Genomic DNA, 20,136 nt, shown 5'->3' with positions numbered 1-20,136 from the left:
TTTCAAAACCGCATCATGTTTCCTAAAAATGAAGTAATGTTCGGTTATTAGGTGCAATAACTGATCTCCCGCATTTACGCTCGGGGGCGAGTGCTATCGGTCTCAATAAACGAATACCCTTTTCAAAATCTGCATCCATAATGATTTTCAAGTTAAATAAAGATCGAACTCAAAATTTTCGATTTTAAATATAGGGTAATCAACTAGGTACCAATTTTTGGGGCGCTTGTTGGGGTGCTAATCCTTCCCCACGCGTAACCGACTCCCGAACTTGATTTATGGATTTTTGCAGACCCCAAAACTCGATATTTTGATAAAAATAAAATGTTTTATTAAAATCACCCGGTTTTTATTGTGTTCGAATCGCACCTTAAATGATTGGTGGCAACTCCTCACATTTCGAAACGATTTTCAAAGAGAAAACTCCCGAGTCAGTATCGGCTTTTCTCCGCCCGGGCGAAAAACGGTGTCGACAAAAGAAAATTTGGGATGAAAAAAACCAAGAGGCGATTGCAAAGGCTGTAATGCATCTTTATGAGTTCGGTCAGGTTGTTGAAAATTCTACTTGGCAACCTTTTATTTTATGATCACAGGCATAAATTTTCATATTTCAAATCCATTTTTCTTTTAATTTTTGAATACATCTTGTATACTTGCTTTCAAATCTTTAATATATGTTTTGTGTTTATTTGTGCATCCATTGTGTGAAAGTGAGTCTAGTTCTTCAATTTTGTTTATGCTTCTCTTCTGGTCTTACTGTGTTCTGTTGCAGGTGCCTTGGTAATCTATTTCTTATTTGGCAAGATATTTTTTTTTTCAAATTTGTATATGGTATGGAGTGAATTGAAATTGGGCACTTTGAGATGCATGTACTCTTCCTTTAGCAACAACAAAAAAGATTTCATGTTTTCTTTGTATACTCTTATCTTTCGTTGTAGTGATAAGTGGCATGTATTTTATCCTTCTTTTAATGTAATTAGTACATTACTTATGTATATGCTTCAAAAATGACGCCGTCTCCATGATAAAAAGAATATTCTTTGGGAATAAACAGAAAAGTCAAAAGTCCCTTGCTTCTTATAGTTTCTGTGTTACAGATAGCATTTCACCAGTTGTTAGTCTGATAGAATTATACTCGTGCAGCATTCATTTTATTACTATGACTGTGTATAATATGTTATTCTTTCATTTATTTAGAAACATAAAAAGGCGGAGGATCCAAAATTGAAAAGGGTTCGTGGTGATCTCCAGAATAGAATAGACATTTAAAAAATCAGGCTGATGTAAGTTTCAAGGATCTTCTTAAATTGCCTTGTTTCTTGTACCTAAATTTATATTGCTCCGAGCTTTCTACTTGTTCATGTGTTAGAGCTATGATGACAAAGGACCTGTTATAGATGCTGTTGTATGGCATGATGGAGAAGAATGGAGGGTTGCTCTTGATACACAAAGTCTCGAGGATGATCCAGAAGCTGGGAAGCTGGCTGGCTTTGTGCCCCTAACTAATTACAGGTCCACATCTTTTTCGTTTATATAATCACCCTGTTGACTAATCTTTCTTGGTCATATATGCAAAAGTAGCGGTATGATTTTTTAATGATAGAATAATGCTAATATTAATATGAATGAAGTACCATATTAAACTTGGTTTTGGATGTTTTCCGTGTGACATTCTATTTGAGTATTGTTTCATATTGTAAAGCACTTCTCGTAAAAATATTGGAAGTGTTCCTCGTTGATTTTCTGCTCTGGGGTTTCTGAAACAAATGTAATGTACTTGTTAGCTAACCATGCTGATACCATCCTTGCAGGATTGAACGGAAATATGGCGTGTTTAGTAAATTAGATGCATGTACATTTGTTGTTAATGTGTATGACGAGGGGAATATATTAAGTATTGTTACAGATAGCTCTCCTCATGGCACTCATGTTTCCGGTATCGCTGCTGCTTTCCACCCACAGGTATTGCTATTTAAGCTTAATAAATCAGTTAGCGGCATTTCCCTTTTGGAGTTGGAATAAAAATTTCTTCTTACATGATGTTAACAGGAGCCCTTGTTAAATGGTGTTGCACCTGGAGCACAATTAATTTCATGTAAAATTGGAGACTCACGTTTGGGTTCAATGGAGACAGGAACTGGCTTGATGCGAGCACTAATAGGTGCTGTGGAGGTGGGTCAATGTGCTTTTTTCGTCTGATGATTATTCAGTTCTGTGTTGTTGTCATCATTAGGCATTTATCATCCTGTGCGCTTGCCGAAATATCACCTTTTGGCATACATCCATACCATATTCATTATAAACACGTATCTTCATATATCATTTTGATGCATTTATGCATTTTCTGTTGATGGCTAAACCATGTTGTCTCAGGAACTGCAAAATGATTAGATGCTGTCATTTGGTGTGTCGGTGTGACATATCTCCGGACACTTCAATATGTTGCATTTTGATCACAACCTTATGGATTTTCTACCTCCTTTTCTGTTGACAGCATAAATGTGATCTGATCAACATGAGCTATGGAGAACCTACACTATGACCTGACTATGGACGCTTTGTTGATCTTGTTAATGAAGTAAAGATCTTGAACCTTTCCTATAGGCATAGATATATGATGTAGTTTTCCGTGTTAATTTTCATCTCTCTCTAATATGCTAGGAGTGTCATTGTTGGGTTTAATTTAGGTGGTACATGAGCACCGGTTAATATTTGTGAGTAGTGCTAGTAACAGTGGCCCAGCATTGAGCACTGTTGGTGCTCCAGGTGGTAATTCGTCTAGTGTCATAGGAGTTGGTGCATATGTCTCTCCGGAAATGGCTGCTGGTGCTCATTCCGTAGTTGAACCTCCAGCTGAAGGGCTTGAGTACACTTGGTAATTTAAATTCTTTTTTCTTTGTTTGGCATTGAAACATGATGTACCACAACCTTCCACCTGTAGATCTGTCTTTTTTTTTGCATCAAACTCGTTGAAGAATTGGTCCCAATGGATGCAGGTCCAGCCGAGGACCTACAGCTGATGGAAACCTTGGGGTCTGTATAAGTGCTCCGGAGGGGCTGTTGCACCTGTTCCTACTTGGACTCTCCAAGGGCGCATGCTCATGAATGGAACATCAATGGCATCTCCATCTGTTTGTGGGGGGATCGCATTGCTTATCAGTGCCATGAAGGTCTCCCTACAATTTGATTTTCAAGTTTTTGATTGTTCCTTTCCTCTCATTCTGTGTGCTATTCTGTGTGCATCTATAGATAGATTATTTAATGTTGCCTGCAGGGGGAGGGAATTATTGTAAGCCCATATACTGTACGGAAAGCTCTTGAGAATACATCTATTCCTGTAGGTGGTTTGCCTGAAGATAAACTAACCACTGTAGGTGGTTTTCATGTGTACAGTACTACCATACTTGTGTGCCCAACAAATTTGTGGGTGTTTAATTCAAATTAATGGAAAGGCTCAACCCATTTATAAAAAAGTTTTCTAAAATAGATAGACTATACCGGGTTTTAGAGGTGCGACTTGGGTTGGGAAAATCTGAGAGCCAACCTAGTCTGTATGGTATCCATTGGGTAGGTTGGACAAGATATCCGCATAGACAGATTGGGTCGTTCTTCATAGATCAACCATGGGTTGGTTCGGTCATGAATTGTTTCACGGGTTATTGACAAAGCGGTCCCACCCTACATTTTAAAAATCTATATGCTCTTCATTGATTACTAAAGTATGTGATGAAACTTAACTGTAACACGTAATGTATGTCACTTGCAGCACCTACATTTGGAGGTAGTTGAATGAAAATTTTCTATATTTTCCAAATTAAGTTTTTAATCCTGGATGATACATGTTTGATAATAGGGAATTATTTTCTCTTCTTTTCAGCATAGTTGTTGATCCTACAACTCTTAGTGATGGTCTTCACTATTATGAAGTCTATGGAATTCAATTGATTGCAAAGCTCCATGGCGGGGTCCTCTTTTCAGAATCCCAATCACTATAACAAAGCCAAAGGCTGTAATAAATCGGCCACCACTAATTTCCTTCTCAAGGATGTCATTCCTTCCAGGTTCGTTTGGCACAGAATTCAATCTCATTTATATTTTCTGCACCCTCTATGCATTCAATAACCTTTCCATGAGTTGATTCCCATTTTCCTTTTATGACTGTCTTGTTTATATAGGCCACATAGAACGGAGGTATATAGAGGTGCCACTTGTTGCTAGATGGGTTGATACTACGAGACGATTTTTCATTGACACCATCCAGGTATAGCATGTAGTGAGAACCTGTACTAGAATTGACCTTAGCCTTCCTTGACATGTGTGTAACATGCAGATTTGTCCACTGAGAAGGCCTATCAAGTGGGAGCGTGTCATAACATTTTCTTCTCCCACAGCCTAAAGCTTCTCCTTTCGTGTTGTAGGTTGTCAAACAATGGAACTAGCAATAGCTCAGTTCTGGTCAAGCGGCATGGGAAGTCATGAGACAACCATTGTAGATTTTGAGGTTAATTTCTGTAATATCTGGAAACTTTGCTCATCTTTGATAAGTTGTGTTTATCTTTGACATATGATAACCTTACAAAATAAGTATTTGTTAGGGTTAAATACACATTTGCCCCGTATACTATATACTTTTTCCTTAATCAGGGACCCAATGAATAACAAATTCCCAATTAAGTGCTTGAACTTTACTTCTGCTACATGCTTTTGACTAACACTGATAGTCCATGGACTCATGTGGTAAGAAAAACTCGATAAATTTCTGACATGTGGCAAAAAATCCAATGCAATTTTGAAAAACAAAGTTTAAAATTTAGAATCTTTTGGATTTTTTTTTTTTTGAAATGTAAGAAAAGGAAAATAAGAAAAATAAAAAGAGTATTGGGGGGAGAGAAAATGGGGCAGGGAAGAGGAAGAGAAGCAGGAGGAGGAGCTGGTTGGCCTGTCTGGTGCAATCGTGGCTGATCTGCCTTGCACCATGCAAATTGGCTTGTAATGGTTGACGTGGCAGTAGACCCACAAATGACATGGTGTTTACATATTAGGTGATGAAGCTTTACTTTTAAAGTCAAATGTGCCACATCATAGTTCATAACTAAATTAGCTTATGGTGAAGTTTGACTTATGAAATGTCTTTATTCTCTGGGTACCAAAACGGGAAAAGTATAGCATAGGCAGAAGATGCATATTCAACCCTCTTTGTTGTATATTTCCTGTTGCATGTTCTGTGAATTGTGGTGTCTCGATGAGACGAATGTGGGAATGCAGTTTTTTAAGTGTTAATAGAGTTCTTTCTTCCATTTAATAACCTTACATGTGGGTTTTTATAAATTTTTTAGATTGTCTTTCATGGAATTGGAGTAAATAAAACGGAAGTAGTCCTTGATTGAAGTGAAGCACCCATCAGGATTGAGGCTGAAGCACTATTGGCATCAGAAAAACTAGCCCCTGCTGCTGTTTCAAACAAGGTAAAGCAGCTATTACATGATTTCTGACATAAACAAGGTACATTTTTATTTCTATTTCGACCACATAGTAAGTAAAAATGTCTGGTTCCGGTGAATTGGCTTTGAACCAACACATTATGTGTCTCATATGAAGTAGAACCTGCATTTTACATGTGCAGTGCGTTAGTCATTGATCAAAATTTATATTCTACCATAGATTACTTTTTAGTGAGCATCTACTTTATTTAGTGCCGCAATTCTACTGGCTTGCCAAAATCCCTTTGCCCTCATCAATTGCAGCGGGTCTATGCAATGGGCGACTGTTATCCAAAATCTTCAAAACTTGCAAAGGGTGAATACACTCTGCAACTGTATTTAAGGTACGTTCAAATAAGCTCTTTACTAAACATGCCATGCATTCCAGCTTACTTTTGCCATCTGTAAGAAATTTTGGATGCTAGTGGGATTCTTTCCTCTCTGTTCCCAAACAAGTCATCCGCAGGACCTCTGTTGGTGTTTTGTCTAATTAAAGAAATTCCTGAATAGCATGACTTGGGATTCTTTCTTAAGCTCCATGATTCTCTTGTTTATTGAGGTTGAGGAAATATGTTTTGTAGTAGGATAGCTTCAAAACAGGAAAGTTCATTTATCACTCTTTTCTAATGTTCTTTAATCCTAGTTTGCTTTCACTAACACTCACTTATCTTGATTCAGGCATGACAATGCACAGTACTTGGAAAAGATGAAGCAATTAGTTCCATTTTTAGAAAGGAATTTGGAGGAAAAGGTATATTGTGCTAGAAATGGGTCTTATTTTAATGTGCAAAGTAATGCTGCTAAATTATGAGGTATGCAATGAAAAAATTGTTTAGTACCTTTAAGGCTTTGGCATCTTGATATTAGAGAAGGGCATGCTAATAGATGTATCCTCAAATAGCTAAGTTAATGACACTACCTTTAGTTATTGTCCTCTTCCTTGTTTGATGGAAAGGGTTAATGAGGTATGCTCACTAGAGCTTCTGTTGTTATTTTGAAACCAGGATGTTATTATATTGAACTTTTTCTCTGAACCGGATGGCCCCGTGACGGGAAACGGTACCTTTAAATCATCTGTTTTGGTTCCAGGGTATGTATAATTTCAAAGATATATGAGTCATGTAGACCAACAGCAACTCCATGGATTTTCTTATTTGTAGTAACTAATTAACTTGAAGCATCATTTCCAGGAAAAAAGAAGCATTTTACTTAAGTCCACCAAACCATGATAAGATTCCGAAGGTATAACATCTATTGATGTCTCTTTTACTTCATTAATAGCATAGTTTATTTCATTTATTCCTTTTTCAAGATTTTTACCATGTATTGCATCAATTAGGATAACTTTAAACAAATTTCTTCTCATGTTATACTTGATATGGATTCTGATGCTTTTCTGCAATTCGAAGTTCTGTATGTTGCGTGCTACCTGAGTCTGTTACCATAATTCTACTTTTATGGTCATAGAAATATGGTATTCTGTGCAATCGTCCATTGTGGTTCCAAGAATCAGCTTTGCAAATGTGAAAAGCTGGGTAGAAAAAGAGGATGATTAAAAGAAGTTTATTTTTTTAATAACTGTGTAACAATGGTAAAACCCTTGAATTCATATATTATTAGAGACTATAAAGTAGGGACAGTCAGTAAAATCCTCTAAATCAGTCCTAAAATCAAGGGTTTGGAAGAACAGTGGTATTGGTGGACTCCTTGGGGATGCTGATAGTAAGTTGTTGGGATCCTTCTCGGTTTCGTCTGGTCCAGGTCCTCCTATTCTAGCTGAGTTGAAAGCCATTCAAGTTGGGTTGTCTCTTTTTAATTGGGAAGCGGATAGCTTAGCTAAGTCAGGCATAGGGTAATTTGGTTTGTATCTTGTATGGTTGTGTCGCTTAAATGAGGGATGAAGTTAGGTTTGAGGATGTTGGGTTGTAATAATTTTGTTTTGTAAGCTTGGTGTACTTTTATGTTAATAATAAAATTATGGGACACTCTTTTCCTCCTTCCAATGTCCATTGGGATATTTATATAGCTCGACGGTTATGAAGGGGTTTTTAATGAGGACTCATTTCTTATAAAAAAAAAGTCCTAAAATCAAGGGTCAAATGATTCCTAAAATTAAGTTATTAAGATCACTATAAGTGACACATAATGTCCTTAACATGGAATAATATCCATGACCACTCTCGAAAAGCTAGACTATTGATTTAGGTTAGGGACTTGAGCATCTCTATGTTATCTCCCTCCTACATACTCTATCAACCAGCATAAACAATCCTGCCCAAATTCTAGTGTGCATTCTCCATGTTGAGGTTGATTATATTCTTTTACTGAAAAATGTGATGATACCAGCACATATATCAGTGATGGTAGTTAATCATCTTCATTAAATTAAATTTTGTTGGCATCACTGTTACAGGTTGAGAAAGCTTCAGACTTATCTGTTACCGAAGACACAAAGGACTTGGACCAAACTGGTGGCCAATCTGGTATGGGGTCTGATATCGAGTCGGATTTATTCGAGGAGAACTTTAAAGAACTGACGAAATGGGTATTTTCACAGTGGATAATCCAAGTAGCAGCGTTGTTATTAAAGAAAAAAATAACAGTATGCAATGACGGATGTAGAAATTTATGTTAGGAGTGAATTTATAAAATTTTAGGGGGTTAAAATATATTTTCAATCGAAAATATCTAAGACATATAAGAATTTGAAATTTTTATAATATTATAATATTATAATATTATAGATTAATTCATGGAAATAATTTATTTTTATAATCTCAAAAAAATATTTATTAAAATTTTCTATGCTATATGTGCATGGAGGTGTAAATAAATCGAGTTTGAACAAGCAAAACTTGTTTGTTTATTTTTTAAGACGTCCAAGTTCATTCAAATTTTTAGGCTTAAATATATCTTTGGCCTTAAAATTAAAAAAAAAAACCAATGTAACCCCTATTGTTTTTTTTATCAATATGACCCTCCAACTTGAAAAAATAACATAATATGGCAACGTTTTCCATCACAACCAAAATTTTATTATTTCATGTTGTTATAAATTGGGCAAATTATACTATTTATCACTCAACTATTTTCTTTTTTTTATTTGGTAACTAAACTCTAAAAGTTATGAATTTCAAATGCAACAAAACATTTACTTTTTTTAAATTTTAATCATTTTGATCAACAATGGAAGAGCTTGAAAACATCCATTTGTATTCATTTATGAAAGCTTTTATATATATATATATATATATAAGCACCAAACTTTTCATCCGCCGTAGCTGAAACTAAAGAAAGCTTCAGTTGATAAACTAAAAGAAAACGGGTAGGAAAAAAAAGGGCATGGAAATGGCGGAGGAACAAACGATGGGTTGGGAAGAAATGGTCAAACAAGACGCCGCAGCAACCGCCGGGCTGGGCGGCGTTAGGAGGATACCGTGGTGTGAGACAAAGGCCGTTCGGGCGTTGGGTGGCGGAGATCAAAGACACGATACAAAAGATAAGGGTTTGGTTAGGCACGTTCGATACGGTGGAAGAAGCGGCGAGGGCGTACGACGAAGCCGCTTGCTTGCTTCGCGGTGCGAACACGAGAACGGATTTCTGGCCTTGTTCTTCATCGTCTTCGACGTTGAATCCGACTCTTTCCCTTTCTTCGAAGATCAGTGATCGTCTTCTCCAAAGGATCAAAGCTAACAAATATAATCCGTGTTCTCCATCGCCGCCGCCGCCTGTTAGTATCAACAACAATGCGATCAATGTTCTCGAGGATTTATCGAACGATGAAATCTTCAATGCGATGAGTGTTGTTGACAACGAAGATGGAGCTGGGGCATTGGATTTCGAGTTCTTGGATGCGATTGGAATCGAGTCGTCTTGTTCTTCTTTCCAGTTCGTTGAAGAGCTTCAAGTGCCAAATGCCAATAATGGCTGCTGAGAATTTCGCAGACGAACACTCGATGATATCGTACGAGAGAAAATTCTCGGCTTCACTCTACGATTTCACTGGGATTCCGGAGCTGTTGAAAAGGAAGCTCGGATCGGAAACTGCCATGGCGGAACGAAGATCAGAGCAATTAACAAAGCTTTCAAATGCGTGCAAGAAGAACAACATGAAAGAAGAAAGAGAAATGGGGGATAAAAGTGTTTAACTACAGACTTAGTCCCTGAGTCTCTAGGATTTCTGAAATTGAAAACTTTTAGAGTTTAGTGACTAAAATAGAAGAGAAGAAAATTATTGATTGATGAATGGTGTAATTTGCCCGATTTATAACAGCAGGAATTAACGGCATTTTGGTTAATGACGAAAAACGTTGGTCAAAGGACCACATTTAGTTATTTTTTCGAGTTGAAAGGTTACATTGATCCAAAAAAATGATAAGGGTCACATAATTTTTTTTTGAAACATCAGGAGCCAAAGATACATTTAAGTCAAATTTTTAATATTGTGTTTATTTGTTTATTTTTTAAAATGTTGTTTTGGTTCTTTTAACAATTGCAATTATTTTCGTTTAATGTTTGACAATATTCGATTAATATATATGAATATGTTGGTGAAATTATTCTACTAGTCCTTAAGCTCCTAAGATTTCACGGTTTGAAGTCCAAAGTTCAGTTTATGTTCAATTTAATCCCATCTTCAACAATGTTTAAAATGTGAAAAATTAATAAATAAAAAAAGAGAATTAGATAAACGAGCTTAAAAACTATTATACAAACAAATTTATGAATGAACTTATTCATGAACATAAATGAATAGAACACACCTTTATTCGTATTTGTTCATTTATTAAATGAAAATAAAAAAATTTATTTACGCTCATTCATTTAAATTAACAAACAAACATAAATTAATGTTATACGAACAATTTTAACTCTCTATACGAGTACATCTTAATTGATTGAAATAATAAATTCTTGTAATCTCGAAAGTATACATATATAGGGATGGGCATAGGACCCGAACACTAAGAGGATATATATAAGAATTTTTAATTCCCGATTACTGTGTTATCGTATTGAACCCTAAATTATTCAGCAAGAAAGCCATGGAAAGCGTAATTCCATTCTCTAACTACGTAAACAAACACTCCTTTAAATTACTACAATAGGCCACAATCCAAACACCCAAACAAGGTATCAAGGTGAACAACACATCTAAATGAAATCCACAAACATTAGAAACTAACACACTTCTCTATTCCTGGAGTTCCTCCTCCTCCTCCTCCTCCTCCTTGTAATCGTACTCCTCCTCGGCTGTTGCATCTTGGTACTGTTGGTACTCAGAAACCAAATCGTTCATGTTGCTCTCCGCCTCCGTGAACTCCATCTCATCCATTCCCTCTCCCGTGTACCAGTGCAAGAACGCCTTCCTTCGGAACATAGCCGTAAATTGCTCACTTACTCTTCGGAACATTTCCTGAATAGACGTCGAGTTCCCGATGAATGTCGAGGCCATCTTCAACCCAATCGGAGGAATATCACAAACAGTAGACTTCACATTATTGGGGATCCACTCCACAAAGTAAGATGAGTTCTTATTCTGCACATTAATCATCTGTTCATCGACCTCCTTGGTGCTCATCTTCCCACGGAACATGGCTGATGCGGTCAAGTATCGCCCGTGGCGAGGATCAGCAGCACACATCATGTTTTTGGCATCCCACATTTGTTGTGTGAGTTCAGGGACAGTAAGTGCCCTGTACTGCTGCGACCCTCGGGATGTAAGCGGAGCAAAGCCAACCATGAAGAAATGCAGCCGAGGGAAAGGGATGAGGTTAACGGCAAGCTTCCGCAGATCTGAATTGAGCTGACCAGGGAATCGAAGGCAGCAAGTTACACCACTCATAGTGGAAGATATCAGATGGTTCAGGTCTCCAACTGGAATCAAACAAGATCGATCGATGAGGATTTTCACAACAAAGTGCACAAGAGAAACAAACAAGCATAGGCAATAAGAGCCAGAAAATGTATATCGACTTACAGCTCGGAGTGGTGAGCTTGAGAGTACGGAAGCAAATATCATACAAAGCTTCGTTGTCTAAAACCATACATTCATCAGCATTCTCAACAAGCTGATGAACAGAGAGAGTGGCATTGTAAGGTTCGACAACGGTGTCCGAGACCTTAGGGGAAGGGAACACGGAGAAAGTGAGCATCATTCGATCCGGGTATTCTTCTCTGATCTTGGAAATCAGAAGTGTTCCCATGCCTGACCCAGTTCCTCCTCCCAATGAGTGGCATACTTGAAATCCTGCAAGAGAACCATCAGGAAATCAAAATCAAAAGGAAAAATCATCAGGGTGATAGAGGAAAGCAAACTGCATAGTACTAAATAGCCTCCGCAACACGGTGCAACGGCTGCATCGAAACATTTATTTTAGTAACAACATCCGCAACATAAAACCATAGTAATTTTCGGGCTGTAACATCCACAACGTAACACCATAACTGTAACAGTAATTTAATACTATTCGATCATAAGCTAGCAATTGACAGCATTTAGATCAAATTGCATGTTTGTTTGTTTTGCAAACTATCTTACTGTGTTTGAATATCATCTAAAAACCATAGTAATAATATCTTTCTAAATTCTCAGATCCTTACTATCAAACAACCACTTAAAATCAACCAATACATGAAATGAAACAACTGGACCCTTTACTTGAAAAAAGAGAGAAGGAAAGCATCAACAAAATCAAATAAATAAATAAAATGGGTGTAGTGTTAAAAAAAAAACAGAGTTTACCCTGCAAGCAATCGCAGTTCTCGGCTTCTTTTCTAACCACATCAAGCACCGAGTCAATCAACTCAGCCCCTTCCGTGTAATGACCTTTGGCCCAGTTATTCCCAGCACCGGACTGGCCAAAAACAAAGTTGTCGGGTCTGAAAATCTGACCGTAGGGGCCGGATCTGACACTGTCCATGGTCCCGGGCTCCAGATCCATGAGGACGGCGCGTGGAACGAATCTCCCGCAACTGGCTTCATTGTAGTAAACGTTGACGCGCTCCAGCTGCAAATCGTTGTCTCCATGGTAGCGTCCCGTGGAATCGATGCCGTGCTCGGCGCAAACAACCTCCCAAAACTTGGCACCGATCTGGTTGCCGCATTGGCCTCCCTGAATGTGAAGAATCTCACGCATTTTCCCGACGGCGGAGAAGAAGCTAGATTGTTAGTTGAGATCGCGTTCCGGATTTAAAAGACAGAGAGTCGAGGGATTATATAAGCGGAAGATGATTACCTGCAGTTTGTCTTTTCGAACTTTTGTTCAGTTTCACAACGCGCAATTGATTTGATTGCTTTTCACGCGCGTATTCAACGTATGACTACTGTATTGATTTAGGGACGTAAATGAGTTGAGTCGAATTCGAATATTATTAAGATCGACTAAGTGCGAAAATGAACTTGATTAAAAATTTATGAGTTTAATATTGTCAAGTTTGATTAAAAAAGTCACATTAAATTATAATATGATACACATTTAAAACGATATAACATTATACGAATTAAGCGATTTTGGTGGTTAAAAAATGATTAATATCTCTAGAGGTTCTAAGTTTGAGCATAGCGTCTGTAAAGGTGTTTGAGCGTTCATTGTTAATTGGTTAAGAGTCTTTTAAACATATATTATCTTATAATCACTCTAAATTAATAGAAAATAATATTTGAGGACTTAATTGATATAGATTTTAATAATGAAATGAATTAATTGATATATATTAATAATTTAAGGATACAATTACAATATTTTAAAGTTTGAGGACTAATATAGAATCACGATTATAGTTCAGAGATGTTTGATTCAATTTAATGATGGATTCAGAAATATTTTTTAAGGTGGGTACACATATATTAATAACATAATTTTTTTAAAAGAGATTGATACAAATAAAATTCCATGACACCGCTTGTAAAATGAGTAATTAATCGAAGAAAACTCAAATTTCAAGGTGTATATGAAAATTTTAAGACAGAAACCATCAATAAAATAAATAATTAATCGAAATTTCGAGGTTGAGACGTGCCCATCCTCACCAAATTGTGACTCCGCTCCTACTTCAATCAATTCCCAAAAATCTCTTAAACTACTGGTAATCTAAATTTCAATGTTTTTCTATTTTGGACATTTAACTATAAAAACCCATAGATCAATAAAATAAAAATAAATACAATTATATAAAAAAGTTGCACAAATATGCCGTAGCACTCAACTTACTAGTGGGACTGGGCTGGCTTCAGATGGAAGATTTTAAATAAAGAAGGGTAAAAGGTGGTACCAAACGTGGTAATTACTCAAAATCAAGGATGGGAGAAGAGAGGGCCCAATGTGGCAGATATAGGAAAGTGAGGGAGTAAATAATAATTAAAAATAAAAGCAAAGTATTCATCATCACACCAATCCATTCCTTGGAAATGAAGCTAAAATAAAAGGGGAAGAATTTCAGCCTTTTTTTTACACGAGGAGTCCGATGGAGAATATGATGATAGATTGATAATTATAAACAGACAGGATTTTGTGCCCAATATGACGCCTGGGTTTCATTCTCTAATAAAAAAAAATAGTTAGATATAAGTTTTTTTTAGGGTAAACTATGCATTTATTACCTAAATTTTTAGTTTTGGTCCGTTTTAGTACTTGAACTTTTAATTTTATTTAAAATCATATTTAATATTTAGTTTTTGTTTCATTTTAATACATGATAACTCCGTAAAAAGGCTACTTTTAAGGCTTTTTTCACTTAAGTTATTGTTTGTCTAAGGGTTCATATAGGTCATTTTAGATTCATGTTGTTGCATTTGTGGTGGTTGTGTTATTTTTACTCTGTTAAGGTGTTATATGATGGGAAATGTATGGTTGGTTAATGATGTGCAGGAAACAAGGAGCATAGAGCAAGCTGAGAAAAATGCCACGGCATCACATGTTGCTGAAGCATACTTCAATGCCTTGGCATTTATAGCGCAAAAAAGACAAAGAGATATTTTCACAAGAGGACAGCTGTCAAAGCACGTGTGTTTGCTGCTGATAACTGTCTAAATGGTGTCCACTGCCACCTGTGGAGATAAACTTCAGGCACAAGTAATGAATTTGGGGGTATAATGGGTATTTTGAGTGCAAAATTCCCAAGAATACCCTTAAATATTTTTTATTTAAAAGTACACGTGACAAGAGAGAGAGACAACTTTTGGAAGCTTGGAAATCTATCATTATCTTCTCCTTTTTCTCTACCTCCATTATCGTTCCTCTTTCTCCATCTTTTATTGGTGTTCCTCCATTGATGAAGTGTCGTAGCATTCAAGAGGAGCTTACGCTATAGCCGTTCATGGTGGTTTGAGGGAAGTGCCAGCCGTGCACACCTAGTGCTTTCTTCTCCAACCTTTGCTCCATTGTTAAAGCTTGAAATCTTATTTGGGTTGTAAGGTCGAATGAACGATTGGGTATACTCTATGGTTTGTTCGAACCCCACCATGAACTAAGCTATATTTAGTGGGTACATTTGATGGATGCTTGAAACTTTATTTCAATGGTTGATGAATGTTTATCTTTTGTTTTTACTTGTTTTGCCTATGTGTGCTTCACCTTATAAGATTGTAGGAGGCATGAGAGTGTTCATTTCTTAGATGAAGACTAGATGTTCGAGAGAAATCTAGTCACTAATTCTTAAGTGTTCGAGAAAAACTTACGAAGGATTAACATAAGCAATGGGATATAATTAATCACTATAGCCTAATCCTTTAGTACTTGAGAGAGACTAAGCTAGGATTTCAACGTCTAAGTGGGGTAGTGCGTCATCAATAGTGTAGGTTGTCATAGTTGATACTGAGACGACATACCGTGACATTCTATTATGTTAGGTTCTTATGACTAGAGATAGCGAGAACACTTCTAGCAAACTCTATTGAACAAGTAAGGCATTAGAAGACTAGATCAGCTAGAGATATAAGTTTTAAGCTCATTAAGTGTCTTCCCACCATTCATTTCCGAAGTAGTTTCCCCTGTGAGGATTGTCAAGTTATTCATTTATTTGTTTTTACCATTTTACATTGCCTTGGCATTTTCATCATTATAAACTGCTCTTTTGCCACGACATTATTCATTCAATCACACTCTCTCACCATCAATTCATTCACTCTCAGATTTCCATTTACGAAGCATCATCAGTGTATATATCATTTCTATACTTAGATAAATTAGAGTAGTGTTGTGGTCAAATTCATAATTTCCACCAATCCCTGTGGAGACGATACTCACTCATCACTTTATTACTTATTCGATTGTGTATACTTGCACATCATTTGCGTATAATTTATAGTACTCACAACACGCAATAGTACCCCGCTGTTAAAAACTTAATGCATTTAGTACCTAAATAATCACTTTTGGTCATTTTAGTACCTAAACTTTCATTTTTTTCTCTCAAAACATAACGTTAAATTTTGAAAAGGAGTATTAAATTGAAACAAAAAACAAACTTTAGGAATGGTTTTTAAAAACTTGAAAGTTTAGGTATTAAAACATACCAAAATAATAGTTTAGGTACTAAATATATAATTCATCTTTTTAATAATATAGAGTTGTAAAAGATTATATATATATTTAAAATATTTTTCATTAATCGATAATACAAATAAATTTTGCAGACAATGTTCGAACTCAGAATCTATAAAAAAAATAATAATGTGAGTTGACTCAAATAATAAACATTACGAGTAATAAACCAATTGATAATATGAGTCAACCCAAATAATAAACACTACGAGCATAACCGACTCTAAGGGGGAGCACCATGGCAATCGCTCAAGGCCCTTAATTTTTTTGTATTTTTAATTTGGGCTCTCAATTTTTTATATTTATAATTAGGACCCTAATTTTTATAATTTCATAAAATTTTTAGTTTTTGATATCCTTTTCCATTTCTCTTATCAATCCATTCAATTTTGAATTTAACCCAATCATATTTTTCTCTTTTTTCAAATCTTTTCTCTTTTTCAAATCTTCCTCTTCAATTTATCAAATATTCTTTAATTTTTAGTCTTTTCAATTTTCATCTAACAATAAAATAATATACAATTTATTTATTTATGTACTATTCAAAATCAAGATATGCATCATACACATATTCAATTTTTTATATTTATTCTCTCTTAGTTGTATTTAAGGCGTTTTCCTAATAAAATAATATAAATAATGTATTTTCACACAAATTAATTATTTTTCTATGATTTATTTATGTAATATTGAATTAATTGTTTAAAGTAATAAATATACTTCCATTTTACAAAAGCATGTTTTTGAGTTTTCACTCCCGAAAATTTCTGAGACGGCTCTAACTACTAGTCACTTCTTAATACGGTAGATCATCATAATCTTCCTCATATACAACTCAAATACACAATAAGGCATGCAATAATACTTGCAGAATTAGTATCGTATACATGATCAACTTACCAGTGTAGCATATATCAAATACACAATCAATAATATAGTACCATAATAATCTTAAAATTATGAATAGTGCAATAGTCAGTGTAACCCCTAGACCCGGCCTAGTCATTATGACCAAATCTAGGTGATCATGATTCATTACCTCTATCCGAACACTGAACTGTGTAGGTTCCCTTGAACCATACACCCACTTGTACGCCCAGAAGGACCTTATACTGATAGCATAAGGACCTACGGTAAGGTCTTAGCCTGTGCACAAAAAAAAGGTGCCTACGGTAAGGTCTTAGTAGTCACAGACTATACTTGGAACACTTCCTCCAATCATACCCACCCAATGATAGTGAAAAACAATAGTTTAGTTTACAAAAACATTAAATCATGCCAAAATCTAGAATTAGGTACAAAAATACTATAACCAGAGATCATGTCGAAAATATACAAAAACCAGATATTATAAGTCAAAGCATGTAGTAAACAGATGTCATGCAGTCTAAATATTAAATATCATCATAATTTTAAAACAGTTCAGACATATAGTTTAAAATGGTACTTTAAAACCAATAGGAACAAACCTGAACTGATCTGAGAAGTCTGGTACAATAATCTACTAACGGGTCTGCCTATCACATTCATCAACAATATTATATCCTACGAATCGGAAAACTATGTCACAAGTCTAGAAATAAATAACAAACCGTAAATAGGTAATTTACAGAAACCTGCGGGTAGCCCTTGAAGAACATGCATCGAGCTAATCAGTCAGATGGGAAACATCTGATCTAGTTGACCCTCTGTTAGGGGAAACACAAGTACCTTCACGAAAATATAATCCTGGATCAAATTCATAATCAAATTCTAAATAAAATAAAAAAAATGCTAAAAATACTAAGTATTTTCATATTAAAGGGTTTGATTCGAGGCTTTCAGATCATAATTTGACGAAATGGACTACAAAATTGAACTCATGACATCAAAAACTATCAAGAGAGAGGTTTTCAGAAAAAAGTCAACATCGATCAAAGTCAATGGCGGTGGCTAGGCACAGCACTGCTCAACTTGGAGCGGCGCAGCTCGACTTGGTTCGGTTTGGAAATGGGGTTGGCCAGATAGTTTGGATGGGTCAGTGGGTTAAGTAAACCCACTTCTAGAAGAATTTCAGTGCAAGAACAAGCCCTACGTACGACGACGTCGCGTAGGGGCACGTACAAAGCTTACGGCAGTCGATATTTTTTTAAAATTAATTAAAATTATTTTGAAGCTAATGGGGTCACTTACCAAGCTCGATTCACAATGGTGAATGGCATAGAGCTTGATTACGCTTTGTTGGAATCTTAAACACTCTCACCCCTTCACATGTCGACAACATAGGCCACAAAATTGATACCAACGAACTTAGGATGATGAGAGGAACGTAGGGGTGCTGTAAAAAATGGAGTGATATACGGAGATAAAATAGAGCTTGAACGTGGCTTGGAGAAGAAAGATAAAAGAGGAAATAGATAGAAAATAAAAGGGCGTGGGGTTTCCAAAAAGGGTTTAGTCCAAATTTTATGGGACCTAATTTGGAAAATGAGAAAGTCATGTCATATGTCCTTGATTTTTCAAGATTTCTAGATTCAAGTATGAAACTAATAGAAATTTCACTTTGGTCCCTTACTTAACCGAAATTCAAGCTTAATCCGAAAATTAACTTTTAAAAAAATATATCCCCTATTTTTTGGTGTGACAACTCTCCCCCTAAAAAGAAATTTTGTCCTCAAATTTTACATGGCCTGAACAGATGCGAAAATTGATATTTCATCGACTCTAATGTCTTCTAAGTATTCTCTATAGGACTGTGGTTGCTCCACTGAACTTTGACCATCGGAATCTTCCTATTCCGAAGGACTCTCTCATCCTGGTCTAAAATCCAAATATGTTCTTCTTAATAAGATATATATGGTCTTAAATCTACATCCTCACCTTAACATGGAAACGTGAAAGACATCACAAATCCAACTAAGTTGGGGAGAAAACTCGGGCTGATAAGCAACAAGTCTGACTTTCTTTATAATACGGTATGGTCCAAAACACCTTAGACTCAACTTACCCTTGCGTCCAAATCTCAACACTTTCTTGTACGGAGACACCTTCAGAAAAACCTGATCTCTAACCTTAAATTCGATATCACTCCTTCTATCATCAGTATGTGACTTTTGTCTATCAATGACCTCTCTTAGGTAATCATGGATCAATCTGACAGTAACATCGGTCTCCTGGACTAACTCTGGACCATAAATCCTCCTATTATGCAACTTAGTCCAACAGATAGCTGTACGTCATTTGTGTCTATATAGAGCCTCATACGGTGCTATTCGGATGCTAGCCTGGTAGCTGTTATTGTACGCGAACTTGGTTGACGGTAGAAAATCTTCCCAACTACCACATAAGTTGATCACATAGCCTCGCAACATGTCCTCCATAACCTTTATCACTCTCTCAAATTGAATATCAATTTGCAGATGAAAAGTCATACTGAAATTCAGATGAGTACCCAAAGCCTCCCAGAATCTAAAAGTGAACCTCGAATCTAAATTGGAAATAATGGACAACGGAACACCATGAAGTCTGACAATCTCAGAGATATACAACCTAGCCAACTTGTTCTAGGAATAATTAATTCTAACCGAGATAAAATGAGCTGACTTGCTGAGTCTATCGACAATCACCCAAATAAAATCCTTTTTAGACAAGGTCAGAGATAACCCAGTGACAAAGTCCATTGTAATATGTTCTCATTTCCACTATGGAATCTTAATAGGTTGTAACAACCCAGACGGATATTGATGCTCTGCCTAGATTTACTGATAAGTCAAACACTTTGCCACATAACCAAAAATATTTTTCTTCATTCTAACCTAATAGTAACGTTATTTGAGGTTCTTATACATCTTGTCTCTAACAGGGTGCATAATACAAGGGTTATTATGGGCCTCCTGAATAATAGTCTATCTTAGTCCATCATCTTCAGGAACACAATAATGACCATAGAAGTACAGAACACCATCCTGATCGAATGAATAATCTGAACTTGAACCTTGTTCAACTTGCCCAATAATGAAAGGCAATGAATTATCCTAAAGTTGCTTAGCCTTTATCTCATCGGCTAAGATCGGCCTAACCTGTATTTCTGCCAATAGAGTGCAATCATCATACAAACTCAACCTGGCAAATAA

The 20,136-nt window shown here is 36.0% G+C and overlaps 2 protein-coding genes and 1 long non-coding RNA gene across 3 annotated transcripts; 2 read left to right on the top strand and 1 right to left on the bottom strand.

The window, feature by feature from the left end:
* The first annotated feature begins 1,177 nt into the window (after nucleotides 1-1,177).
* On the top strand, nucleotides 1,178-2,731 carry LOC120207847. The gene is made up of 6 exons (XR_005524242.1): nucleotides 1,178-1,283; nucleotides 1,370-1,512; nucleotides 1,812-1,962; nucleotides 2,050-2,172; nucleotides 2,495-2,578; nucleotides 2,688-2,731. It is a non-coding gene; the product is annotated as an uncharacterized LOC120207847 (long non-coding RNA).
* Nucleotides 2,732-5,481: 2,750 nt separating this feature from the next.
* Nucleotides 5,482-6,728, top strand: LOC120207818 (tripeptidyl-peptidase 2-like). Its single transcript, XM_039207242.1, has 5 exons — nucleotides 5,482-5,502; nucleotides 5,745-5,824; nucleotides 6,159-6,231; nucleotides 6,485-6,570; nucleotides 6,671-6,728. The coding sequence occupies exons 1-5, from the start codon at nucleotides 5,482-5,484 to the stop codon at nucleotides 6,726-6,728; spliced, it is 318 nt and encodes a 105-aa protein (XP_039063173.1).
* Nucleotides 6,729-10,510: 3,782 nt separating this feature from the next.
* On the bottom strand, nucleotides 10,511-12,641 carry LOC120207842 (tubulin beta-8 chain-like). Its single transcript, XM_039207261.1, has 3 exons — nucleotides 12,226-12,641; nucleotides 11,461-11,730; nucleotides 10,511-11,357 (listed from the first exon to the last, which is right to left on the bottom strand). Exons 1-3 carry the CDS (start codon nucleotides 12,617-12,619, stop codon nucleotides 10,675-10,677), a joined length of 1,347 nt encoding a protein of 448 aa, XP_039063192.1. The 5' UTR covers nucleotides 12,620-12,641; the 3' UTR covers nucleotides 10,511-10,674.
* Between the last annotated feature and the right edge of the window lie 7,495 nt (nucleotides 12,642-20,136).

The sequence above is a fragment of the Hibiscus syriacus genome, unplaced genomic scaffold, assembly GCF_006381635.1.
Source record: "Hibiscus syriacus cultivar Baekdansim isolate YM2019G1 unplaced genomic scaffold, ASM638163v2 tig00015426_pilon, whole genome shotgun sequence".
Lineage (NCBI taxonomy): Eukaryota > Viridiplantae > Streptophyta > Magnoliopsida > Malvales > Malvaceae > Hibiscus > Hibiscus syriacus.
This window is presented reverse-complemented; position numbering and strand designations above follow the sequence as displayed.

Excerpts from the sequence above, each read along its gene's own strand:
- LOC120207818 (XM_039207242.1), top strand. The coding sequence starts at position 5,482 with ATGATTTCTGACATAAACAAG. Across the intron at positions 5,503-5,744 it reads TGATTTCTGACATAAACAAG|CGGGTCTATGCAATGGGCGA; the intron begins GTACATTTTTAT and ends CATCAATTGCAG. Across the intron at positions 6,232-6,484 it reads AAAGGAATTTGGAGGAAAAG|GATGTTATTATATTGAACTT; the intron begins GTATATTGTGCT and ends TTTTGAAACCAG.
- LOC120207842 (XM_039207261.1), bottom strand. The coding sequence starts at position 12,619 with ATGCGTGAGATTCTTCACATTCAGGGAGGCCAATGCGGCAACCAGATC. Across the intron at positions 11,731-12,225 it reads GAACTGCGATTGCTTGCAGG|GATTTCAAGTATGCCACTCA; the intron begins GTAAACTCTGTT and ends GTTCTCTTGCAG. Across the intron at positions 11,358-11,460 it reads CAAGCTCACCACTCCGAGCT|TTGGAGACCTGAACCATCTG; the intron begins GTAAGTCGATAT and ends GTTTGATTCCAG.